At 42.8% G+C, this 24,489-nt stretch overlaps 2 protein-coding genes across 8 annotated transcripts in view; one reads left to right on the forward strand and one right to left on the reverse strand.

The window, feature by feature from the left end:
• Nucleotides 1–901: 901 nt before the first annotated feature.
• On the reverse strand, nucleotides 902–5,458 carry LOC135164552 (uncharacterized). Its single transcript, XM_064125010.1, has 4 exons — nucleotides 5,328–5,458; nucleotides 4,268–5,002; nucleotides 4,054–4,176; nucleotides 902–3,917 (listed from the first exon to the last, which is right to left on the reverse strand). The coding sequence occupies exons 1-4, from the start codon at nucleotides 5,456–5,458 to the stop codon at nucleotides 2,402–2,404; spliced, it is 2,505 nt and encodes an 834-aa protein (XP_063981080.1). The 3' UTR covers nucleotides 902–2,401.
• A 54-nt stretch (nucleotides 5,459–5,512) lies between these two features.
• The window catches only part of LOC135164261 (uncharacterized), a 59,965-nt gene continuing 40,988 nt past the window's right edge, over nucleotides 5,513–24,489 (forward strand). For 4 of the 7 annotated variants that reach the window (XR_010299260.1, XM_064124442.1, XM_064124440.1 and 1 more), the window contains exon 1: nucleotides 5,515–6,271. Coding sequence is in view for 6 of the 7 variants with exons in the window: in XM_064124442.1 (XP_063980512.1) it covers nucleotides 6,269–6,271 (3 nt within the window). In the remaining variant the exon portion in view is untranslated. Of the gene's footprint in view, nucleotides 6,272–24,489 lie in introns of all 7 variants that reach the window. The other 3 variants (XM_064124435.1, XM_064124434.1, XM_064124439.1) reach the window with 3 other exon arrangements.

Below are 24,489 nucleotides of genomic sequence, written 5' to 3' on the forward strand. Positions count from 1 at the left end.
TTGCAAGAGCTGAATCAATGCCATTAATGACATTTCTTCAAAAAGAATTTCAATTGCAAATCAATAATAATCCAAGAGAATCTACTACCAAATATGGAACAACAATAGATGCTGTATTTGTGAGATATCTTGATGGTGTTTCATCCAATACTTTTGTAACGTACTTGAGTTATCATCGACCAATCGTCACGGTAATACCGGCAGAGGAAAAATCGAATATAACTATTACTGAAGTTACAGATGAAAATAATTAAATTGTAGCCACTTGATATTAATATCGAATTTTTATATCCCATGTAAATAAATTTTTATTAAATAAAGTTATCATTTTCTGTAAGAAATTTGTAATACTTCATTTGTTCATAAGGCTATATTTAATTCCTGTAATAATATTATCTTTTTTTCTTCCCAGTTGAGTTTCTCGAACGGCAGTTGAATTTGCGTGTTAGATGGTTGCGTATTTTTCCTCTCGATGTCACAGGCGTACAAAGAATTCACTTGTTTGAATTCGCAATAAACGATTTGCGTATGACTTCACTTTCCGTGGCACCGATGGACGTATACTTGGTGAATCGTACTTCAGATTTGACTTTTTATTTGCTTTATCCGGCTCGAAGGACCATGTTTTGAAGCGTATAAACATATGCCACGCAGGTCTCAGTCACTCGGTGAACTCGTGTATATGTCGCGCATGCGAAATTACTCGGATGCGCCTTTAATAAATGAAGGGAATACTGCACTTGTGTAGAATGTTAAGTTTATTTGTACCAAGTTCCGAAATAACAATAGGTGAGAAGCGACGACTTCTTCCTTGCAACGTTCGAGTGTAACTAACTCTACAGCTAATTCTACAAAATCGTTTAGGGTCTCGCCCACTCTCTTCTGGCAAGAGGGACCCATAATAAAGCTTAAATTTTCATACAAATTTGGTTGGATGAACCAACCCAAACTAAAATAGTTGATGGTGACCCGAGTCAAAATTTTACCGGGTCTCCCAACATAGTCTTAACGTTCTAAACTTACTTTTCTTTGATCTTCAATTTTTCCGCGGAATCTTCAGCATATTTCCAACCTACGTCAACTAATTCATACATGTACGTCAAAAATCCCTCAACTTCCCAACGTATACTCAACCTACCCTCAACGTCAGTAATTTTGGGAGTAAGTTGAGTATATTGTTAACTTACATTGGGTATTCTCAACGTCTAGATTAGGACTGGATTAAAATTCTCATTGATGATAATTAAGGTACATATTATCGGGATGGAGCAATTAAAATTTGCCAATTGTTCAATAATTTGACGATATAATATTCTTTTAATTAATAAGCTACGAAGATCTGTCATACATAGTTTTTCACTACTTTCATTGTGAAATCGGACGCACTGAAATTACTGGAAGACTTCACTGGATTTGCTTTACCAATTGATGAAAATATTAAACTCTACTATTCTCGATGGACGACGTTATATGCTGTGAGAACAAATACATTTATTAATTGGCCATTTTTCTGAATGTCCGAGGGGATTGCAAATATTATCACCATACCAGATACAACATCACTGAATTGTTATTCATTTTTTCATTTATCTGCAAGAATAATTTTAACAATTTACTTCCAACAGAAAGAATACAAATTGAATGCAACCGACTTTATCAAAAAATAATTGTTTTGAATTTTCCATTACCAGAGAAAAGTCACGTAGAGAATGGTTCAACTCTCAAATGACAGAAAAATTACGGCGTTAAAATGCTGAAAAAAGATATATCAACAAATAGAATTTATTAAATATATCTATATTACAATATAAAAATATTTGTCAGGAGATGAATGTTTGAGTTGAGATTCTTCAATCTAAGCTTAAAAAATTGTACCTCTAATCTTATTCTTCTATTCTCTATACTCTCGAAATGAAAAATAATATTGATGATGATTGAAAAAAAGTTATCTATATTGAACGAATATCAAATCATTCTGCTAATAATTATATGAAGGATAAAATGTTATTAAGCAATTTCTATGGAAGTTTCATGTCATTTGCAGACTTATGGTCTTTTCGTCTCAAATCTTTCCAAGACCTTCCTCTCTGAATATTATCATGAATTATTCCAGCTCGTGGCTACTTATAGGGAGTCCAACGTAGGTTTGCTCGCCTATACTCATGCACACACAGACAAATATGATTTGATCCCCTGGAATCGCGATAACTTCATCCTGTCGATGAGATTTGAAGAGATGGAGTAAAGAAATGTAACGTTCATCCACAGTATCAGTAAATACTCCAAAAATACGATCGCTCCGTAATTTACGAATTATTGCGTAATGCATTGGTTCGCATTGACAGTCACCCAGATATTCGCAATTAGGACTGACTTTTATGAAACAATAGGTGGAACCTATTTATTCTTCATTATCGTGTATATATTGCACATGAGAAGACTGAGTTTTAATATCTCTGAAGTATAATTCTGCAACAATCAATTTTTTTTGCTTTAACAATTGCTTATATACTTGAATTCTTCCCCTTGGTATTTGCGAGCGATTGATAGCTTCGTCGATTTCTGCTGGAAGTTCTGTTAGAATTTTCGAATAAGTTCCAACGCTGTAAGAGCTAGCTGATAACTTCTCACAGATTTTTATTTGTTTTTTGCGGCGAAAACGATAATCTTTTATCAAGCCCTCTGTCAGTAAATCCAAATGACGTCTCATAGTTATCAATTGCATGTGGGCTGTGGCTATTTGGGAATCTATATATCTTGTTCCATAGATAGTTCTCAGTAGTCGACCATTAAGATCTTCATACGGGTAACAAGTATAGGCCCAGAGAGGACCCAACTGACGAACACATTCAGCTAGATGCAGGAGTTGATGAATGTTGATGGAGCAGAATTGTAGCCCGTATAATAGCTGAAAACCATGAACAAACCGTTGTAGTAATTTTTCAGCGACATCGAACATATCAGCGGAAATGGAGTCTGCGCTGAGAATGGAAATAGCGGTTATTAATAGCAAATAATTTGCGAAAAAATCAGGTTTCATGGCTCCTTGCAAAATTGGCAAGGAATCATAGAACGCCCACATCTTGAGCTCTGATGCCTTCCAATGACAGAGATCATCAACTGTTCTGGGTATACGATGGATGAACTTCGGAAGTTTGATTGATTTTAATCCCTCATTTATAAGATCTTTAACATCAAGCAAAGAAAATGGGGCATTTCGAAGAGATGAGCCAAACCAGAGGTTTAATAATTTTTTTATTACACCTTCATCAACAGCATGCATGCGATCAATTGCTGTGCCACCAATAAAATCAGGCATCAATTTGGAGATCACGCAAGGCCCCTTCCAGCCCAAAATGGGCCTATCAGTTTGCAGAGCTTCTTCTCCACAGCGAATAGCAGCTTCAGAAATTCTCAGTGGTAGATCTTCCGAAAAGCGATACACATGCGTTGTTCCTCCTGATGGCAGACCAAAGGTTTCGCCAGGCCATTCACAAAGGGGACATCCAAAAAATCCGTTGAATGTGATCAAGTTGAAAATATCACTTTTAGCTGGTAGATCGCAAGTACCGAGTAACAGCAGACCGCGAACGTTGATGACATTTCCCTGTGGAAGGGAAACATCAATTCCAGCTGCCGGAGCTTCAAATTGGGCAAATATTTTTTTCAAGAGGATATTAACGTCTATTTTCTGACTCCCAAACAGAAGGCCTGCTAGAAGTATATTTTCACGTAAACTTCGATCTGAGAAGGGTAACTCATTTATCGATAAATACATTGGTGTCATTGACACTTTCGATGATTTATAAACGGGGATACCATCAGTGTACCAAGTGAGTGTAATATTATGAGGATTTGAGGTGAATTCGAGGTCAGTTAATTTCTTATACTGCTGTCCATCATAAATGTCACTTATTATTATTTATTTTCACATTATACCCTCTCGGGTTTGTATATTTTGTTCCCTTCCCCTGCGGTGCCATCGGACCGACTTTTTTCCCCAACTGTACTGCATTTGCACAGGAGTAGAGGGAAACCATGGAAAACCTCTACCGTACAGTCGGCCGATAGTGCAGGGTCCCAGTGTACCTTTCCGTCACACTGACTAGAAGGGTACACTGGGTCTCCACACCCGTGGCGTCTGTGCAGTAATTTTTGAGCGAGCAAACGGTGTTCCTAAGCGGTCACCCATCCAAGTAGTATCCCAGTGAAACGCTGCTTAGTCTCGATGATCGCCAGAGCAACACCGCACTCGCCCAACCATTACAGTCGGCACTCATAAATGTCACTTATTACACCGGGTTGAAAGTCTCGTTCAAATCGTTTTTGTAGGCTTTCGTAAAAACCTTTTCGTTTGAACATCGCTCGTAATTGATCCCGAAAAGGTAACTCAATCAAATGAGCTATTTTTGTGTTTTCCTGACAACCTGAACATAATGCATTTGGCCTCCCTACTTCATGAAAACACTCAGAACAATCATAATGATTTTTATGTTTGGAGAGCTCTGGTAAATTGAAATATTTTTTGAATTTATATAAACTGTTTTTCATCAAATCTCTCTGAGGGCAGTGTAGATTTACCATGTCAATTATGGCTCCTAGACACGATTGATCAAGCCAGTGGTTGAGAAAGAGTGATAGTAACATGAGCATACTTTCTCGGATACTGAGAGGAGCTTCAAAATATAGTGGTGGATCATCATCGAGTTCTGGGTTCTCGCCGTGATGTGCAGTATGTACTGCACCATCCAAATCGATTTCATTTTCACTATCAGTCATGAATTCATGAGAATCACTCTGTGAATGACTCGAGTAACTCATCTCATCTGAAAAATCGTTGCAGTCTTCGGTGTCACTATCATCAGGAACCCTGGGATTCTCCTGCAACTCTTGTTCATACTTTGATGTTTCTGGTGCTGATTCTACTGAATTTGAGTTCATGTCATTGTAGGCTGGTCTCTCAGATGCAATTGATGAACTAGCAAAATCATTGTCATCAGATCTATTTAAAAATTAATAAAAATATTGTCCGTGAGGTCTCCACACAGTACGATTCGCTGGTGTAAATAATCCACAGAATATGTCACTTTTTTTCAATTTCATATCAAATTATAGGCGAGAATCCGATAGTAATAACTGAATAATTCAAGACTTGAAAATAATATCATTTTTAAGAAACACTCATCTGAAATTAATTGGAGGGCTTGCCAATGTGAAAAAATTCCAAGCCAGTAATCATAGTTGAATAAGTGGAATAATGAACTTAATCAGACGATCTAGTAAACAGTCAACTCATCAAAAAACTTTAATAAAGCACAACTAATTACGTTTCAGGAGAGTCTTGACGTGTGAGGTTAGGATGTGTTCGATTGGACACAAGCCTGGCGTTCATCCGAACAGTTGTTAAATAATCGTTCTGACTTCGGACGGATAAATCGGAGAATTTTTTGCCCGGCATGATTAGAAAATTAGTATTCAAAGGAAGTTAGAAGTTAATTATACGTAAATGTACTCCGAATAAAAATAATCACTGGATAACAGTTCGTCGGTAATACAGCTTTACTTGTGATCGGTCGAGTATTCAATCACAAAATGGCGTCAACTGCCTAACTCGGTTGCCTTACGTCGCTTTCTCTCTCTGAACCTGACAAGTCTGAGCGTGAAATGACGCTGAGCATCGCGAGGGACTATTGTTACGCTGAAGCCGGTTTGGCTTGCCGGTAAGGACGCCCATCCCGTGATAATTGTTATACTAAGAAAACAATTTTTTACGGCGTTTAATCATCATTTTTGTGTACGTGATCAGTGAAAGAATCAGTGCTACAGTCAACGAAGAAATGTGACTTTATTATCCGCATTGTGGATGAAACCGTCTGACTAACTTATTGTGTGATTGTCTGCTGAGGAGGCCTTAGAAGGATCATATATCTGACAGCGTCGAATATTACTGTATTGTAATATTGTAATACTGTGAAATTCTCCATCCTAACCTTTCCAGTCAATCAGAAACAAACACTTGATTCTTCACAATCGTTGCCTCGGCCATCCGCATTTATTCAATTTTGGCCTCAGAATCTCTCAGCTATGTCGAGCAAGAAAACGGAAGGCTATGCCTTAATTTTTTGGGTTCGAGAGAAACGCAGTGACATCGTAGAACTGTCATACATCCCACCGTCTGGACGAAAACCTAATGCTTCAGTTCAATTGCTCTGGGAAGACTACATTACTGGGAAAAGCGTGAAGGAGAAGGCCACAGTTGTTGCTATAAATGGTAAGTCATAATTTTCGCAATTGTGATTAAAGTGTTCGCATTTCAAAAAAGGAGGGATTGAATCTAAAAAATGAAAGGATTTGTTCTAAAAATTTCCCAGATGAAATGTGTTCATTGACATTTGACATTAATGACTCTCGTAAAATTATCAATCAGTTAATGATTATTACCTTACTCAATTGACTACATTGACTTCAAAATTTAATCCTAATTGCAAAAGACTTTTTTCTTTACTTGAAAAATCACAGTTCTCAGCCAAAGATTTTCAGGTTTGCCGCGCAGTCCACAGTTATTTGCAAGAGTTTTCGAGATTAAAAAAAAAGTAAGCTGTCTGGACACGGTCGCCAAGTTTTCCTAAGATAGAAAGAATGACACAGAATGGCGGTTACTAACCAAGACGTGAATATAGGCTAGGTATCACCCCCGGTCGGTCAGTCAGACATAATTCAATACTTGTCATGTATCGGTACGTAGAAATCTTAGTGTTGTGAATTAGTTTCTCGCGCAACATTTAAACCGGTTTGATAATGAGTATTTGTCCGTGTTTTGGCAATATTAATGACGTTTTCCTACACTAACGAACTTTTGATTATATGCCCCGCGTTTCAATGAACAGCTCAAGCTATAGGTCGAGTTTTTATATGTTCCTTTAATCTTGTTCAGTCGTTAAAACAATGGACCACGAACAATGAAGTTGTCAATTGTTTGACCGATCGAACAAAATTGAAGAAACACACCACAAACTAAATCATAGTTTGGAATGTTCGAAGAAACGCGGCAGATATAACCCAAGATTGGCCAGAAGGAGAGAAACGTCATAATACTATCGGTGTCGATAATTTAGAATTGACAATGATACAAGTGCATAATAATGATTATTTCCTGCAATAATGAAATACGAAAAAGATTTTTCGTGGCGCTACAGTCCCACGTCACGAATAGTATTGATGTAGATTTAGAAGAAGGAAAAGGAAGCAACGTTCAGTTGAGAAATATTAGTTATTTATTTTAAGTAATATAAAGATGACTGCTCTCATTAACAGTCCAGGCTTAACTAACTAACTGCACCGTGTCATCAACGTAATACTACAATGCTGTACACTCTCTGTTTTACCGACCCCAGATAACACGCGCTAAACCACCTCAATAAATAGAAATAAACACACCTCGCCAGGGAAAACATATTACCATCCCCCAAGTGCTTGCCATTCTGGTCTTCAGCTCGGAAGGAAATTTTGCACGTGAGAGACGGTGATCTGTTTGCCTGGACCGGGACATGTAATGTTTTATCTTTCAATGTCTTATCGTAGTCATTAAGAAAATAAGGGAAATTCAATGATATACGTACCTTGTATTTTCATTACACTTGGTCAGAAAGCCATAACGCAATGATCAGTTCAATTTCAATGAAAGAAAGAAACATTCCTACACTCAACTGTCCTTCTAAAACAGATTGAACGATCAGTTTCATTTTTATCAGAAAAATCCCAAATCTGCAATCGACCTCAAACTATATAGGGACCAGCGCTCTTTCTGGCTATAGTTTTCAATCAGCTCCCTTGATCTTCAAAAATCGATTGAAGACTTATTTGGTTTCCGATTGTGGAAATCCGAAAACTACAATCAACTACAAACTATTGTAGATGAGAAGCCAATGTCAGTTAAGCTTTAACAATGAAATCGTTCCTAACCGTGTTTCAAAGACGCATTGAACGCTCATTCCTTCAGATTGGAAAAAGAATTGGAAAATTGGAAATTGGAAAGAATTGGAAAAATTCCAAAACTATAATCAAGTATGATATTTTTTTCCACTTTTATTAACAATTACAAACAAATCGTTCTACATATCTCCATTTTTCCCTTTTCCTGGAGTATTGAAAATACTACAAGTTCCTAATTGGACTTCAAAGATCGATTCGATGTAGATTTGAGTGTGGAATAAAAAACATCCAAAACTGTAATTGAGTATGAACCTCAATCTATGTAATTATTTTTATTCTTTTTTTTTTTTTTTCATTGCAAGAAATGCCTGCAAGAAAATCCTAATATCTGAACTGTCTGCCACCCGGGTTTTGCGGTGCATTCGAAATTTATGAGTACTACGAACAACTACAAACCATTTGAGACAGGAAACGGATGTCATTTCGGCTATAGCTGTCGATTATTTTTTACTCGGGCTCCAAAAGTCGATATGGACGCTCATTTGAGTTTACATTTAGAAAATTCGAGAACTTCAATCACGTATGGATGTTGTTTCATAAGCATCTTTTTTTCCCTATTTCTTCCACTTTCAAACACAACTTCAAATTTTCCTGCATATCTCAACTGTTCACCTTCTTTTATTCTCCGTGCATTGCAAATCTATGGTTACTACAATCAACTACAAACGCTTGTAGATAGGAATCGGAAGACAATTTGCCTATAGCTATCACTCATTTCCTACTTATGCTTTGAAAGTCGATTGCTCGTTAATTACAGTTCGGATTAGAAAAATTCAAGAACTACTATCAACTGCAAACTATTGCAAATAAGAATCCCACGTAATTTCGAATACAACTTTGAAATAGTTCCTCACTGTTTGGAAAAATCTATTAAACGTTCATTACGATACCGATCGTGAAATTTTTAGAACTACAATCAGCTACAAACGATTGCCAACGAGAATCCAATGGCACTCCAGCTGTAACTATGAAATAGTTCCTAACTGTGTTTCAAAAACGAATTGATCGCTCAGTTTTCAACTACAAACGAAAAAAACGTTACTACTATTCCAAGTAGCTCAAAATCTATCAAATGTCAAATTTTCGTTCGAATCCCCCTAAGTGGGGTGCCCACTTCACGGAGCTAGGAAAAACCGCAGGAATATTGGAACATTGTCGTCAGCCGAGTGAGCATCCTTTCTTTGCCCCTTCACCCAGCAGCATCATTTCTCCCTTCTATAATTCAAGAAACCCTTCCAACGGTGAACAGTTATTTCAGTATTTTCTCTATTGTCATTCTGATCATTTCTCTTACATTAATTATCATTATCAATCCCCTAAATCCCCCCCCCCTTTTTTATTCTCTTAAATCTTAGAGCCACTCCCATTTGATTTATATAAAATGTGGTCCGACAAGTAACCTGCCTGCCCCTTACCCCTGAGAATAACAAAAGGCATTATTTCATTACATTTGTAATTCGGATAAAAGAGTGTAAAATAATATCGATCATTGTTAATAAACTAAGTTAATAGTAATAGTCTATGCCCCCTTTCAATTTATTGACCTGCCCTCTAATTATATATAAAAGATTAGAACAAAAGTCACAAATTTAATGCTTAAAATTATAATAAATTTGCCTTTACTTATTTTCAAATTATCACATGACCGATATTATTAATTTTTAGAAACAATTTTCGCTGTTAGACTTTTCATAAAAAGATTAGAAATCATGATGCCCAAAACCGTTGATGCTGTTTTTGTTGGTATACAAAAATAGCATCAACTGATGTCATTTTTGTTGGTCTGCAAAAATGAAATCAGCTGATGCTTTTTTTGTTGGTACACAAAAATACCATCAACAGATGTCATTTTTGTTGGTCTGCAAAAATAGAATCAACTGATGCTGTTTTTGTTGGTATGCAAAAATAGCTGTGGAATATTCGGAAATATTGGGTGGGTTTTAATAATTGTAACACGCGGTATCGGTAGAAAATTGAATATATTTGTTCACAGCAAGGTGTGATGTATACACCTTGAGAGCTAAGGCTAATCGGCCTCGCGACCGGCAGTCAACGAGATCAGCCGATCAGGAATGTATGAAATAATAACAAATTGTCACGAGGTGACGTTCAAGCAATTTTCATACATCGTATTCGGCCGGCTTAGCAACCGACCGAATACGATGTATGAAAATTCTCCATGACGAAATTAATGATAATATCAATAGATTCGCTACATAGCATCATAGGATTTTTCATTGGAAAAATATATACTCGTATAAAATTGAATGCACAAATTTATTATGAATTCTCCATTACTAATTTTCAAATTATCATGTAACCGATATTATTAATTTTTAGGAACAGTTTTCTCTTGGTTGAAACGTAGACATTTAGCGCCCAAATAGTAATGAAGGCCCCCGGTCAGGCCAAAAGGTCGACAGCGACACCTCGGGTCACTAGGCCCCGAGCTGACCCCGGAAGTACCGAAACTCGCCCCAGTTCATCGTAGATCCTCAGCGAGCGCGGTAACGTTTATCAACCCCAGAAAATCTCCCTTTGTAGTCAAGTACATCACCGAGTACACCGACGACTACATCTCCGTTAGATATAAACGGCATTATTAGCCCAGTTTATAAAGTTAATCAACAGTGTTATTAATTTGTGATTTAAACCTATCGAACTATAAATTGTACATCACCGGGTTATTATGTAAATCAGTGTAAAGAAAACGACTTTGGTGGCACGTGGCCCCAATAAACTTTTATATAAACCCTCAATCTTAATAGACTGTTTTCCACCCTATTCATCTTCCATCCAGTGAATCATTTCATACAAATTCCTCCCACATCCACCCTAAAGTCAGTAACTCCCCAAACATCTCTTTTAGACTTTTCATGAAAAAATTGGTAATCATAATGGCTAAATCAGTTGAAACCATTTTTATTGGTAACCAAAAATATGATCATAGGGATTTAAATTGGAAAAAATATATATTCTGTAAGTGTTTAATGAGGAACCTGGATCGGAGGGAATCGGGGTGGGTGGGTGCGAGCAGCCTCAAAAAAAAGGAAATCACACACTCAGCACGTGTCACCACAAGTCACGTTTATTCAGTAAAACAAACACAATTGTGGATTGGAATAATGTTAATTATAATAAACTATTGATGAGCGGTCCGTTAATACAAAACTAATTACAAAAAAACCCGAAGAGCGGTTCCGCGGATATAACGAGTCACAATGGTTTTAGCGGTCTAGAAAGATCGATTTAGATGTCTGAGCGGCACTTAACAACCACGTGTTGCTAATACAATAATCCGGAAACGAGTTAACGGGCGCATCGCCCGATCGAACTGATGAGTCGAATTCGGGGATCCTCGTGGTCGGTGGTGGGGGCAGCTTTCCTATGCAGGATAGCTAGGAGCGGTCCAGGAAGTGGCGCCCCATCACCGAAAAAACGTGAGGTAGGCCCATGGCAACGACCGATTTGTTATGGTCCTGCCTAACGGTGAGCTGGCGTGAGTGTGATGGTGAGGACCTGCCGATTAGCAGGAATTCTCGAGATAATTCCTTCATGCATCCCAGATCCACGTGAATTGTCAAAAAGGGGTGAGTACGCTGAGAGAGAGCGCGAGAGAGGCTTAAGTATGAGTTAGGGTGAAGAAATTGGGAATTGGGGTAAGCGGGAGGAACAACCCCCAGGTCATGCGGGTAGAAATCCGAGAATTAGATAAAAAGGGGTAATAGGAGTTTCTAGGATCGGAAACGTTAGCGATGCGGGGACCAAGGGGAATTCCCGGTTATGAGCCAAATTTACCGAACTCCGTGGAATTCCCTGAGGATCAATCCCCCCGTTTAGATTTTTTTTGAATCTGTATAGGAGTATGTAAAACTACCGCTCGATTTAGGGATAAAGAGTGAGTGGGGGATACGTTTTTGTTTTAGGGTGACAGACCTAGGGGCCTAGAACAGCCCTGGCAACCCCTCTGATCGTCGAGAAAACAACCAAAAGGATCTAATCGCGTTCCGTGGGTAAAACGTTTAGGGATAAAAAGAAAATTATAACGAAAAATCATCTCCCGATCCAGAGATGATAAGAGGACGAAGAACCTCCATTTCGAATTTTGAAATACGTTTGGCGCGCGTGCCTCGAATTGACACAGAGACGCCAGCGCCCTTAATGTCGAGAATGACCGCGAGTCGTTCATTGTGATTATTGCATTGTGAGGAAACACGTGTGACGGACGCCGGTGATTGAGATCCAGATCAAGGTGATGATAAATAGTGAAAATTCTCGGCAACGCGGTACCAATCCCAGGAGGCACCGTGAAGACCAACGGGAACGAGTTCTCTTCGAGGAATAGGGTGACGGAAGCGATTCGGTGGATCTTTGACGGTCGTCGCCGGTCGACGCCAGAACACGTGGGTAACGAGCCACAGGTGAGAGTTTATCATTTAACGCAAAAAGGGAAAATCCAGATTCTATGTAATTAGTTCCTCATCTCGGTACCGCGAATATTAATTTATATTACTTTTGAGAACACAAGGCCTGTGCATTTAGAGAATATGCCACTTCCCTGGGCGACGGGAAGCGGAGAGGGAATCGCCCAAGACAATGGTGCCAGACGGCACATATTTTGGGAATAACTTTCAGTTTTATTTTAGAATAGGAAAATGGCGGTAGGGTTTTTGATAGAGAGGAAGAAGAGAGTCGGTTTTAGACCACCGAAGGGTACGTATCGTAGTGAGAGTGATCGGTGCTGATCGAGTGCGGGGCGGTTAGCCAGGAAGGTAATCGCAATGCGTGAGTGGTACCCATGAGGAACCAACACGAGAATTTTTAATCCTTCGAGATAATTTAGAGAGATTTAGGGAATTATGATGCCTTCCCATTAGTGGAGGAGATTTCCGCGAGATCCGTTTCGTTTATAGGGATTTGATAATTATTTAATGCGAAGTAGGGATTTGCTCTGAGTGATTCAGAGAGAAAACAATTCAAAGGGTTAATTAAGCCAAAATTTAGGAATTTCGAGCCTCTTCTTTCGTATTATCTCTCTCAGCGGACTCGTGTGATTTAAAAGACATTATGATGTTATCACTTATAGTTATTTAAGATTCTTTCAAATGATAATATTATTTATTAAGATAGTGTATTAGAATTAATGAAAATAATATGAAAAGGAATAGTTAAATATATTTATTTTATTCAGAGTTTTTAGGGTTTCGTTTTTTTCTTTTATGGATAAAAGCCTGACGAACCACCTCCATCCGGACTACGACCTCTCTCCACAACCTACCCCCTGAGCAGCGCGGGTATTCAAGGTCGTCCCATGGATTCGTAAGCAAAGCTATACGTTTTTCGTTTCGTATATTTTGGTTTATGTTGAGAATTATTTTATTGAGACCCCGGTTTGTCGTCCCCCGGTAAAAAGGGCGGCTGGCGCCCAACAAATGTGGCTTGCGAATCTAGGGGAAAGGGCAGTTAACGGGTTTTTCTCAACCCCGAGGAAAAATCTCGTTACAGTGGCGCCCAGCGTGGGGCAGCGTTCGTTGGACTTTTTTTTTGGATTACGGGATAATATTTTTCGATTATATGTTCTCTTTTTTTGCAATGATAGAGAAAGATATTAGAGACATAAGTGACGACGATGGCGCAAATACGCAGATTATTATAAAGGTTATCAGTAATATTGTGAGAGAGAAACTTTGAATTTAGATAATTACGGAATATCGGAGCAAAATTTATGGAATTTGAAACTTGGATAATCCCTAGTTAATCCCGATGAAATTCCGGAGGATTATCGTGCGATTGTGGATAGTGTAAATATCTCATGTTTTCGCATTCCTCAGGCGATTACGATTTCGATGCCGAATTCCGGTGGTATTTGGAGAATAGATTATTTGGGATATAATTGAGGACAATTTTGGAGAAAGAAAATTCTAGAATTTGTCGTGTGGGAAATGAGGTCACAGAGTAGAGGGAGTACTACCCCCTCCTACCTTGCGCAACCAGCTCTATACCTGGATGGGTAGTAAATCCAGGAGATTGGAAGGGGCAAGTCCCCGCGACAAGTGCGGGTAACTGTTAAATAGGCTCGCGGAACCATCTCGAGGGTAATTGCGACTCGAACTGCGAATCAGAAAGGTTCATTTGTTTCGATCGATAGATAGGATAGTAGTCTAGCGTACCCTTCGCATACGTGCTCAATTCTGAGAGATCTTAGCTTAGGTCACAGTAAAAAGAATAATTAATTATGGCGGATAATGGTGATAGTGAATATAACCCGGAAATCAGAGTGATCCCCGGGGATAGAATTCGATTGCCCTCAGGGGAGCTTACGGACCTCCCAGGTCCAAGTGATAACGATGCTCGAGGCAATGAACCTCGAGAGAAAATGGAAACCCAGACTCGGTCGGGTTGTCCTGATGAACCCCCAGGACCAGATCCACCCCGATGAAGCCGGGGTCCCCCTAAGAAGATTACGAGTGCGGACGATTCGGACTTCAGCAGCGTAGTTTCTGATGCAGTCCCAATGAAGGAGCGTGCTGGTGGAAACCACACTATAAAGACTAGAACGGGGCCTTTGTATAGCCGCCCCGAGAATGGATCGTCACCTCCAACATACCTGGCGGAACGCGTCCAAGAAGGTACGCGGGGTAATTATAGGACGCAATATCGAGTCCGTTGTCCAGCCGCACCTGGCCATCTTCCCGAAGATCTACCTCGGATGTTCGGAGATGCTTCACGAGGACATGCTCCAGATGGACAACCACCTCGAGAGGACAATGCCCTTCGTCGACGTATAATCGTCGACCCGAATTTTGGAATTTTGGACGAGGAGGCCCAGGAGGATTACCAGGACCACGGTCGCCCAATTACAGCTTGCGGCCTATTGAACACCATGCGTCGATGGAACCGAAAATTCTCGGGGTTTCCCCACGAAGACGTAGAATTATTCCTAGTCCGCATCGACGAGGGACTGGCCTTCCTGAAAATTAGGGAGGCAGACTTATTGAGGACCATCCCCTTTGTGGTTAATGGACCAGCCCTGATTTGGTATCGGGGACATGCCCATGAATTTACATCCTGGCGCAATGCATGTGACTCATTCAGGAGACATTTCACAGACCCCGATTATCAAATGGCATTGAGAGACGAGGTCAGTCGTCGGACTCAGGCAGATACTGAAGCGGCGAGAAATTACTTCGCCTGCATGCGAGGATATTTCGCTCGTTTAGTGCCCAGGATGAGTGACGGGGAGCAGGTGAAACAAACTCACCGAAATTTATTGCCAACTTATCGCATTAATTTCTAGCTAAAGGAAGGACTTAGGATGAATGAGTTGGAACTAGGGGTCCAACGGATAGAGAAGATCTACCTAAGTAGTGCAGACCGACGCCCACCACCACAACCAACGGAATCAGTCTGTCCGAGTCTTGCCTACAAACCGCAACGGCCAGAGACACGAGGTCCCTTCCACGGGAATCGGTTATCTAATAAGGCAGTACGATTTGAGGAGGAACTAGAGGTAACCCCCCTACCGGAGTACGACGAGTGGGACCAGGATTTCGGAGAGCTGCACCTGGACGTCATCGCTAAGGAGCCGAGAAGGTCATATCGCCTTCGATGGTTGCATAACCTGAAGAACCCATCGGGACGATTAGCTCGTTGGGCTCTTAGCATGATGGAATACGATTTTTCGATCATCCATAGGAAAGGGCTCTTTATCACGTCCCTGATGCTCTGTCCCGAGCTCCAGAAGGATAAAGTGCGGACAGTGAGACGATCCCACGCCTTGGGGAAAGCAAGGATGAGTGCCACAATAAGAAGTACAGACAAGCACAATGACTACCAGAACATTTCCCCGACTGGAAGATAGAGTATCGACACCTATACACGCATCGGCCCACAGACTTCGTCTCAGTGGATATGGAAGATCTGAATGCTTGGAAATTAGTTATTCCACGAGAACTTCGACGCCAAACGATTGGTCAGTGCCACGAGTTGCCCTAGGCCGCCCACCTAGGGGTCGACAAGACCTATAGACGTCTTATGCAGCAATACTACTGGCCTTATATGTTGCGCGATGTGGTTGATTACATTAGCCATTGCGACACCTGCCAGAGATGTAAAGCTGAGAATGCCACCCCGAGTGGACACATGGGACGTCGAATCGTCCAGGAATCATAGACTACTATCGCAGCGGATGTAATGGGCCCATTGACGGCCAGCCGAGCCGGTTATCGCTACGTGTTGGTTCTCCAAGATCTATTTACGAAATGGATCGAGGTAATACCGATGCGGAAAGCCACTGGGAAAGGTACTCGGGGACACATCGAGGATGTTATCATCTCTCGTTGGGGTACTCCCCGTGTGTTATTCACAGACAACGGTACGGAGTTTGTGAATAAAGAAATACGAGCATTGGCTAAACTGACGGGAATGGAACATCAGACATCCCCCCCTTATCATCCACAAGCCAATCCAGTCGAACGGGTGAACCGAGGGATGAAGATGATGCTACGAGCATTTGTCGACAGCGATCAACGTACCTGGGACTCACACCTCCATGAGTTCAGATTTGCGTACAACACTGGGTTCCACGAGTCCTTACAAGTGACTCCAGCGTTCGCCAATGTTGCACGAGAACCCCTGACCGCCATATCACTACGACGGCAGACGGAGCAAGGCTTGGTTATTGCACCAAGAGAACCAGCTGAGTGGATGGATCGCATGAGACGGTTGAAGATACTTGGTAAAACCTTAATCCATGCCATCAACGAAGCCCATGCGCAGCAGGCCCGTTACTACAATCTGAGACGGCGGGATCGCGAGTTCGAGGAAGGGGAATTAGTGGTACGACGTTCCCATCCTCTGTCAAATGCGGCCAAGCATTTTTCTGCTACGCTTGTGCCACCATTTGAAAGGCCCATATGTCATTTCCCGGGAGATTTGGAGAACCCGCTACCAACTGGTGGACTTAGCAGGGAAACAAAACGGGGAAGTATCGGTGCAAGATCTTACATCTTACCTACCTCCTCTGGAGTAAAGCTAAGTATAAAATGTACACTCTCCGTCAATATATTTCCACAGCCACCACACTCTATGGACTCGAAGGACGGAGACCGAGACATGATTGCCGCCCGGCGGAGACTCTAAATGCCGCTGCTGCGGAGAATCAGGTGACGCCACAGGAGATAGAAGTCCCTGTTCCCACGGCAGAGACTTCAGTAGAAGCCCCCAATGAGGAGCCCTCAGAGGCGGCAGCCCTAATGTGGTCCCCACTCACGGCCTATCGTCAGGGGATTTGGGCTCTGGATAGGCACAGTCCTGGCCTAATAAGTGCACTCAACACCCTGGCAACTTCTTTGCTAAATCAGCTGCCAGAGCACCCTCCACGACAAATGCCTCCATTTCCCATGGAGGAGATTTCACCTCGCTGTGAGGATATCCCAGCTGCTGAACCGGATCACGAACCCTGTCCGGTTCCTAGCCACGACGATCAGTCTTTGGACAACATGGACCCAATCAAGATACTGGAGCTGCCAACACCCTCAATTTTGCCACCTAGAGTGGAGATGTTCCATAGCACCCCCATCCCTGAAACCCCTGCTCACGGTACCATACCCAGTACGCTTAAGAGCTCACCCGCTCCCAATCCCCAACACCTGATCCCGGAAACCAACTCCCCTAACCTATCCCCATCCCTTGACCTTATCAGTGCTCCGTCACCGGTCAACCCATCGGAGGAGCCCAAGGGACCGACCCAACAAGAGGCTAAGCCCTTCAAATTGCCTCCATTTGATATGGTCGAGGAGGAGACCTCATCGGATGTCCTTGAGCTACACGCTGAGGAAGACACCCTGGGGGACGGGCTACCATCTCGGGACTTAGAAGGGATTACATCACACCGTCCCCAGTCAACTCGATCAAAAGAGTCACTTCTCTAGGACACCTCTCCACATGAAGAACCAACACCCATGGAGACCAACCCAGGGGCATGCCCCAGAGCAAGACCATACCCGACCACCAAGAAGGCCGTACGTTGCCACAGGTGCCGAGAGCGAGGACATGGATGGCCAAACTGTCCTAGTACCTCCACTCACCTCTTTTGCACAGCATGTGGAGCTTGGGGCGTAGACACCTTCGCTTGTCCTCGCAAAGATCCACGCCATGAGGAAGCTAGGAAGAGACTGGCTCGCCTACGGATATCACCAGCAGAGATCCCTCCGCCCACGAGGTCCAGCAACCCTCCCAGGAATCTAGTTACAGTTCCCAAGAATCAATCGCAGGGAGGGCAACGCTGTACCCCAACGGCTAATCGAGTTGGTACCATAACATCCAGTACCCCGAGACAACGACAGTCTCTGTCCACAAGACCCCAGCGAGCTCAAGAGACCACCGCCACGGAGGTTACACCCAAATCCATGATTATGGATCATCTAAAGGATACCAGGAGCAGACCATCTGCTAGGGCGCCGTCATCGACTGATGAAGTGGCAGTCGACTGGGCATCCCTCATTGATGCTCCACCCCTGGAGACTCATTCCCCAACCCCAACAATCCCTGAACCCACATCCTCACCCTCCACTGATCCCTTTGCCAGTCTAAGGACTGATGATGCCTTACGGCAAATCGCTATGCGGGATCCGGAAGGCCTGGTGAAATTCCTGAAGGCCAACCTCCTTGGCCACCTGATCCAAAAGACGGAGCCGGCCAATGAATGCCCATCCGGAGGATGAGAGAACCACAGAGAGTCGAATATACGTTCGAAATAGCTAACCATGCCCTACGGGGGGATACGAGCCTAGAAGTGACCCTTTGGGTAGACCGTGCCCATACCTGGGGAGAAAATACAGGAAATACCCCTGGGACCTGCTCAACCAGAAATGAGAGAACCATTGGGGAATCGCTGCGCCGATCCTGAAAGAATGCCCACTGTGGCGAACGTCGAGAGGAAGCCGCCGACGAAAATATTATGTTTTTAACCTCGGATTGAGAAATGATCCCAACGAAGTTATGTCATCCGAAGAGCAAAAGCCGTCTGGTGGATGAAACCATACGGTTTTGAACGTCGAGAAGTGCCCGAAGGGGAGAATAGTAAAAGAAATACTGCGTAGCTGAAACGAGAAACATCAGCACGACGTTGTGATAGGAGTGCCTTATAGTTACCTTGACTATCAGTATTTGGAGCTATGATAAGGAGAATTAAGACTGAGTAACATAAGAAAAATTATATCCGGCATATGTATTAGCTTGCCTGAAACTTCCCGGAGACTACATAAACGGGAGACCAGGAGAACACAAAAGACTCCCGAATAAGACCTGAAGAAATGACTCCAGAGACTAGATTAGGAAGAACAACTGAAGACCCCTAAACTTGGAGACTGTAATAGAGTATGAGACTCTTGAACAGGTCGTGGGTTCAAACCATCGGAGAGATTGTGACACGAGAAGCCATGATCAACGACACCGAGGTACCACCCCAACGCAGCATCGACCGACCGACCGGCGGACCGGATCCTGTCATGGGAAGGGGGTGGAAGGAATTCTCGAGATAATTCCGCTAATTCCATCCGAATAGTAACGCTGGACAGGCTACGATGGGCGGTGGACTCCTTCGAAATGTACAAGAGCCCAGGTCCGGATGGGATATATCCGGCTTTCTTGTGAAGAGGGAGTCCATTGCTCCTGCGCAGACTGATACAGGCACTGAGGGCCTGCCTAGCATTGGGCTATGTGCCCAGCAGGTGGCGGGAAGTCAGAGTTGTTTTCATCCCTAAGCCGGGTAAATGCAGCTATGATAATGCAAAAGCCTACAGACTGATCAGTCTACGCTCCTTCCTGTAGAAGACGCTAGAAAGACTGGTCGACAGGCATATTAAGGAGGGGGCACTGAGGTCTAAACAAATATGCTCCTCACAACATGCATATCAAGCTGGCAGATCAACTGAAACTGCGCTGCACCACTTGGTAGGCATAATGGAAAACGCAAAGGAAAGGAGGGAGGATACCCTGGGTGTCTTTACAGACATAGAGGGGGCCTTCAATAATACTCCCTTTGATACGATGGAGAAAGCGGCGGCATCATTTGGGATCGAGGAGTCACTCACCAAATGGATACCCGCCATGCTCCGAACTAGAGTTGTCCACTCCACGCTTGGGGACAGTGCGGCGAGGGCTGCGGTGGGGTGGGGCTGCCCGCAGGGGGGGGTTATCTCCCCTCGGCTGTGGCTCCTGGTTGTCGACGGCCTCCTCACTGGACTTGAGGAGCTGGGGGTAAGGACAGTGGCATATGCGGATGATGTGGCACTGCTGGTAACTAGCAGGGACGCGAGTATGCTACATAGCAAGAAGCAGAAGGCGCTGGACTATGTTCAGCAGTGGTGCACATCGAAGGGCCTGAGGGTAAACCCAGGAAAGCCGGAGATGGTGCACTTCACAAACAAAAGGAGGGTTGCCGTCAAACCCCCCTGCATTTACAACACAGAACTGAAGTTCTCTGGGGAAGTCAACTACCTAGGTATTTGGCTCGACAAGAAGCTCAGCTCGCAAAAGCACATCGCCATGCAGACCAATAAGGTCACTATGACATACTGGGCATGCAGGCGTATGTTTGGATGCACATGGGGTCCAAGGCCGAGGATGGTCAAATGGATCTATCCCGCCATAATGACCCCACAGCTTACTTATGCAACCGTAGTGTCGTGGACGGCCTTGAATAAGGCCTGCCACAGGAAAGCGGTGGACAGAGTGGGTAGGCTTGCGATGCTGGGCATAACAGGGGCCCTTCGAACGACCCCGAGCTCAGCATTGGAGGCCCCGGAGGCCTCTTCATGCAACGGCCAGACCTGATTATAAGGGAGGAGGCGAAAAAAGCGGCTGCAAGATTGCGGCTGCAGGGAACGTGGAAGGGAGCCAGGAATGGGCATGCTAGTGTCCTCCGCGCGGACGGAGAGCTGGAAGGGCTACTGTCGCGCGGTGCTGACGCCTGCAGACCTAGATGGCACTTTCGCAGAAAGTTCTCCGTCAACCTTGGGTGGGGGGAAACCCCGTCAGGAAAGGATGCGGACTGGGCGCCGCCCCGCGGTCTAGTCTGGTATACGGACGGATCACGGGCGAGCGGACGGGCAGGAGCGGGGGTCTGGTCAGAGGGGCCCGAAATAACGAGGACCATTGGGCTGGACTCGCACGCAACCGTGCTCCAGACTGAGTTGGCTGCCCTACGGACCTGCGCCAGGATGATCCTGGAGAGAGGGGACAAGGGCAAAAAGATCTTCATCTATTCAGACAGCAGGCGCGCGCTGAGGGCAATACTCAGGTATGAGTGTTGCTCTAAGTTAGTGGGTGAATGGGTTGAGCTGATGGAGGAAATTGCCGTAAATAATCGGCTTGAGGTGGCTTGGATTCCGGGCCACGCTGGCATCAAAGGCAATGAGAAAGCCGATGAGCTAGCAAAGAACGGTAGCAACAGGGCCTTTCGGGGAGAGGTGGAGCACGTAGGCGTGCACACCGGCTTTGTGAAGGACCTGGTCAAGGAGCGTGGGGCTAGGAGGATTGTGGAGAGATGGGACTCGGAGACGGGTGCCAGGCATACGAAATCCTTCCTAGAAAAACCCACTAGGAAGATCCCAGAGACTTTGTTGAGCCTAGACAGGGCTAAGCTCCGCGCTATAGTGGGGCTTATCACTGGACACTGGCCCCTGGCTCTGTATTTATCAAGGATAGGCAAGGGGACTGACCCCCTATGCAAAAAATGCGGGTTGACGGAGGAAGATCCTCTTCACCTATGCACAAGATGCAGCGGGCTCGATGAAGTCCGGTGCGATCTTTTTGGGTCTACATGCACAGATATATGCGTCGACAGGGACGGGATCAAGGGGCTGTATGAGTTAGCTCGTAGGGCACAGATACTCGAGAGCAGCGACTAGACGGCTGCCGAAAGGCAGTGTGTAAAATGGCCGAGAGGCTGATTGCATCTCTGGTTAGGACCGCCTAACTATAATGAAGTGACAAAAGATATCAAGTGGCCACAATTAAAATATTTTCATCTGTAACTTCAGTAATAGTTATATTCGATTTTTCCTCTGCCGGTATTACTGTGACGATTGGTCGATGATAACTAAAGTACGTTACAAAAGTATTGGATGACACACCATCAATATATCTCACAAATACAGCATCTATTGTTGTTCCATATTTGGTAGTAGATTCTCTTGCATCGTTATTGATTTGCCATTGAAATTCTTTTTGAAGAAATGTCATTAATGGCATTGATTCAACTCTTGCAAAATGTACATTAAAATCTCCAGCTAAAATTAATGGTAGTTTATGTTTATTCGTTTTAAAAATTATTGAACCTATTTGACTATATGGAAATAATTTTTCATGTGAAACTGAAATTATATCATCCATTTTGTTATTAGGTGAAATGTATACTACAATCATAATTAATTCATTTCTGTCTTCTAGTTTAACATGTGAAGCACACTGTAACGTGGTAGATTTTTACTACCATAAAAATGGACCAGTTAACCCGCCCTTTTCCCTTGACAGTCCAAAAACGGAACAAATGCTCTGAAGGGCACCAGTTGTTCTTTGCCTTGACGGGAACAACAAACCGAAAAACATAATCGAAGCGGATAACTCACGACAACGAACTAAAAATTCTAACTTAAACGTAAACTTAATAACTTATGACTAAAAGGTCAAGGGAAAGGTGGTATTTGCTCACGCTGCTCAGGATGTAGGTTGTGGAGAGAGGGGTGGTTCGGGGTATGCTGGTCACCAGGCTATTAATTCTATAAACTCAAAACTCAACACATATTTAATATTTCTTTACGGAACTATATTTTTCAGTTTCCGATCATAATGACAAAAATACAATTTTTTCTAATATTGCAAATCTTAATTATAATGTAAATATAATCCCTATATTTTTGTGAGAGAGAGAGGCCCAAACTTTAATCTAACTAACCTAATACAATAAATTCATCAAAAACCAAAATAAAACAAAAGAAAATATACGAGTCTTAATGTCGGGCTAAATAATATTAATGTTCACGAAAATTCACCTTACATTCTATAACTCTTAACCCATTATTAATTGATACATTGAATAAATTCTAAACCGTCATAAAATTAATAACGCAACATAAGCCCTAAAACATACGGACTCCGAGAGCATAACACGTAAAAGCTAAAACGACGGACGCGGGATATACTCTATACGGAGGCGCGTCCTTGGCGAGGGAAAATACGCGGGAGATTCTCGCGGAGGCGCGTAACATAAACGAATTTAAAGTCATACGAAAAGGACAACAAATTATTTGACATTTTTGACAGCGGATTGTAACCGCAATGGCCTAAGGCACATAAAAAAAATAGAATAAACCCGTTAGCGATAAACCCTAATAAGTTTTAATTTTTGGAATATAAATAAACTATAAGGCACAAATGTACAAAAGGACTCGAAATTTCGAGAAGGCAATAACGTAAAATCAAATATATAGGCGACTAGCGCAAAGTATTTCCTTGATACGTGAATATCCTCCCAAATTGCCAAAACATACGTGACATCATCAAGGTCACGAGTATTGCGTCATCCTGGCATGGCTTGTGGTTTAATAATCGCTAAGCAATAAGAAAACGTAATACGTAATAAGACGTAACTGCATGATTTTTGTTAGAAGGGTGTAGGAAATAATACCTTACGAGTCCTCACTATAAATGATAAAACAGTGAATATATTTAACAAACTATGTAATATAAATTGGAGTACACTCTAATAACGTATCGACGGTTTCGAGGGTCCTTTACTAGTGAACCGTTACAGGAGTTACACGTGACATGACGTCACGCAACAGTCATGCGCAATGATAACTTTGCATTCCCAACACCTCCTCTCAAAGTTTTAATTCGATCAAACGGTCTTGTCCGTTATTCCCAGCATTCCGAAACAACTTCGTATCTTCGGTCCACTCAAACCCTTGGTTAACGCGTCCGCTGGCATGTCCTCGGTCTTCATATACTTCAGTAGTATCTTCCGTCGATCATAAGCATCTCGGATGAAATGATGTCGAATATCGATGTGCTTGGTTTTAGAATGAAACGCACGGGACTCAACTAATTTTTGTGCGCTCTGATTGTCATTAAACAACACTGTCGGAGATGTAGCTACCCCAATTTCATTTAATAATCCCTGAAGATACAACGCCTCCTTTGTGGCCTCAGCCATAGCCATATACTCGGCCTCGGTACTAGACAAAGCAACGGTACGCTGTTTACGCGCTTCCCAACTTACAGCTTCACCAGCAACGATGAATGCATATCCTGTGTATGACCGACGATCATCCTGACAAGTACCCCACTCGGCATCAACAACTCCGAAAAGACTCTTACCTGTCTTTCGATATAAAATGCCGAAACCTAATGTGGCCTTTAAATATCTCAACACTCTCTTAGCAGCAATCCAGTGTGACTTGTTGTAATTCAAATTAAACTGACTAAGATAAT

The sequence above is a fragment of the Diachasmimorpha longicaudata genome, chromosome 7 (assembly GCF_034640455.1).
Source record: "Diachasmimorpha longicaudata isolate KC_UGA_2023 chromosome 7, iyDiaLong2, whole genome shotgun sequence".
Taxonomy (NCBI): Eukaryota; Metazoa; Arthropoda; class Insecta; order Hymenoptera; family Braconidae; genus Diachasmimorpha; species Diachasmimorpha longicaudata.

Excerpts from the sequence above, each read along its gene's own strand:
- LOC135164552 (XM_064125010.1), bottom strand. The coding sequence starts at position 5,458 with ATGCCGGGCAAAAAATTCTCCGATTTATCCGTCCGAAGTCAGAACGAT. Across the intron at positions 5,003-5,327 it reads CGTCAAGACTCTCCTGAAAC|ATCTGATGACAATGATTTTG; the intron begins GTAATTAGTTGT and ends ATTTTTAAATAG. Across the intron at positions 4,177-4,267 it reads GACATTTATGAGTGCCGACT|GAACACCGTTTGCTCGCTCA; the intron begins GTAATGGTTGGG and ends GTGACCGCTTAG.